A 1908-nucleotide genomic window follows, 5' to 3' on the forward strand; every position below is an offset into this window, starting at 1 on the left:
AAAAAGTGGTTGATAGACTGGAGGAATGTGGGTGAGGGGTGGGGTGGTATTTTTTTCCATTGTCTTGCTCCACACCTTCCAAAGTGCTGTGGAAAGTCAGAAGAACCAAAAGGAAGGGGAAATGTGTAGAGCCCGTTTAGAAGCCACAATTGTGGCTGGAGGCTCAACGTTAAAAGTCATATCATATGTCTATTTACTTGATGAAAATGGCCTTTATTTTCTTTGCAGACCAGGTTAGAACAGTTGCCAGAACACATCAAAGAACCACTTTGGGAAATGGTGGGAAAGGAAGAAAAAGCAAGCAAAGCATGAAGATAATCTTCTTACATCTAGTTTTGAAATGGAAATATCTGTATGTCCATGCCATGAATGATTACACTCAGAGTTTCTTTAAAATCTTTATCTGCTTGTCTCTTTGTATTAAGTAATTTAACTTCGGTGGAGTGGACTGCAATGTAAAGGGCATCTTTTAAGGTTATTTGTAGCCTTTATTATTTCAAGTTCTGCTTTTACGACCTTTGAACAAGCTTTTTAAACTATGCAGATATTATTCCAGAAATGTGTTCATTTAAAATCAGTATATTTTAAACTTTTTTTTTTTTGCTTTTTGGAGAGCAATTGGGGTTAAGTAACTTGCCCAAGGTTACACGGCTAGTTTTTTTTGTGTGGGTGTTAAGTGTCTGAAGCTGGAACTGAACTTGGGTCCTCCTGACTCCAGGGCTGGCGCTTTACTCTCTGCGCCACCTAGCCGCCTCTTAAACTTATTTCTTGTTTAGGACTTTGTTTTCTAACTGTTGAGAGAATAATAAGCACTTTTGATTATTTTGATGTGAAACATTGCCATTTTTTTGATGGAGGCTATGGAGAATTATACCTTCAGGAGGAGTTGGTCTGTTATTGTTATTGGTGTCTTAATTGAGGTCCAGAGTGGGAAATGTCTTGTCATAGATCATGTGGGCAGTTAGTGGCAGGTCATTGAAGTGTCAGACTCCAGTCCAGTTCTTTTTTTTATTATTTTAATCATTATTTTTTGGGGGATCCGATTAATGAATTGGTAGGCATTTCAACTTTGTATTGTTTATTGTTTGAGTCAGACTCAATTGAGTTGTTTTGAGTTAATAAAATGAGCATATTTGTGATGTTCTTCAGAGATTAGAGGTGAAAGTATGATAATTAATGTTGATGTGGGGTGCAAAAGAATATGTTACTTTATAGCTCAGATTCCAAACTTTATCTACATAGGCTGCATAATAGTGACATGTGAGTTCCCTAGAAAGTAGCCACCGCTTCATTCACTTACTCATTAAGCATTCATTATGTGCCTACTTTGCTAGGTGCTGTGGGAAATGTAAAGAAGAGTAAGATGAATGACAGAAGAAGAAAGTTGTGGTTTTATATATTACCTTTGGGTATTCAATATTTTTATAAACACCTAGTACAGTATTTTGTGTATATCAAGATCATTTCTCCTTCTCAATGCAAAAAAAAGTGATTATACTTTTTGTAAGTGGTTCACTTTGGAGATGTTTGCTTTTCTATTCGTTCAACAAATATTTGTTGGACGTTTGTTGTGTTAGCTACTGAGTTAGATTTGTGTTTGTTGGTGAGTGGTAATGGTATAAAGAACCAATCCCACTATTCAGGGAGGGTACAGCCTAGTAATTAACAGTTAGACATTTTGTTTTGTAAATTGACATACCAGTTCTTTCCTCAGCTTGGTATCAAATATTACTGCTTTACTGACATTTTGCTGGTATGTTAGACATATATCATTCATACAAATATAATTATAGTATGTGGAAAAGAGAAACACAACAGCCTTCTGTTTCATGATCTCTTCTAGTTTCTAGCCTTAGTAGATTCTGTCATTCACAACTGCCCCAAGCAGAAGTTCAGGTGTGGAAACAT

General features: G+C 36.1%; 1 protein-coding gene across 1 annotated transcript in view; it reads left to right on the top strand.

The window, feature by feature from the left end:
• Positions 1-396, top strand: part of MRPS10 (mitochondrial ribosomal protein S10) — an 11891-nt gene extending 11495 nt beyond the window's left edge. Inside the window, exon 7 of the mRNA XM_069065979.1 lies at positions 229-396. Coding sequence (XP_068922080.1) covers positions 229-312 — 84 coding nt within the window. The 3' untranslated portion in view covers positions 313-396. The remainder of the gene's footprint in view (positions 1-228) is intronic.
• Positions 397-1908: the final 1512 nt, after the last annotated feature.

This window comes from Petaurus breviceps, unplaced genomic scaffold (assembly GCF_028583685.1).
Source record: "Petaurus breviceps papuanus isolate PSGF00001 unplaced genomic scaffold, PetGlider_PUasm1.0 90701, whole genome shotgun sequence".
Lineage (NCBI taxonomy): Eukaryota > Metazoa > Chordata > Mammalia > Diprotodontia > Petauridae > Petaurus > Petaurus breviceps.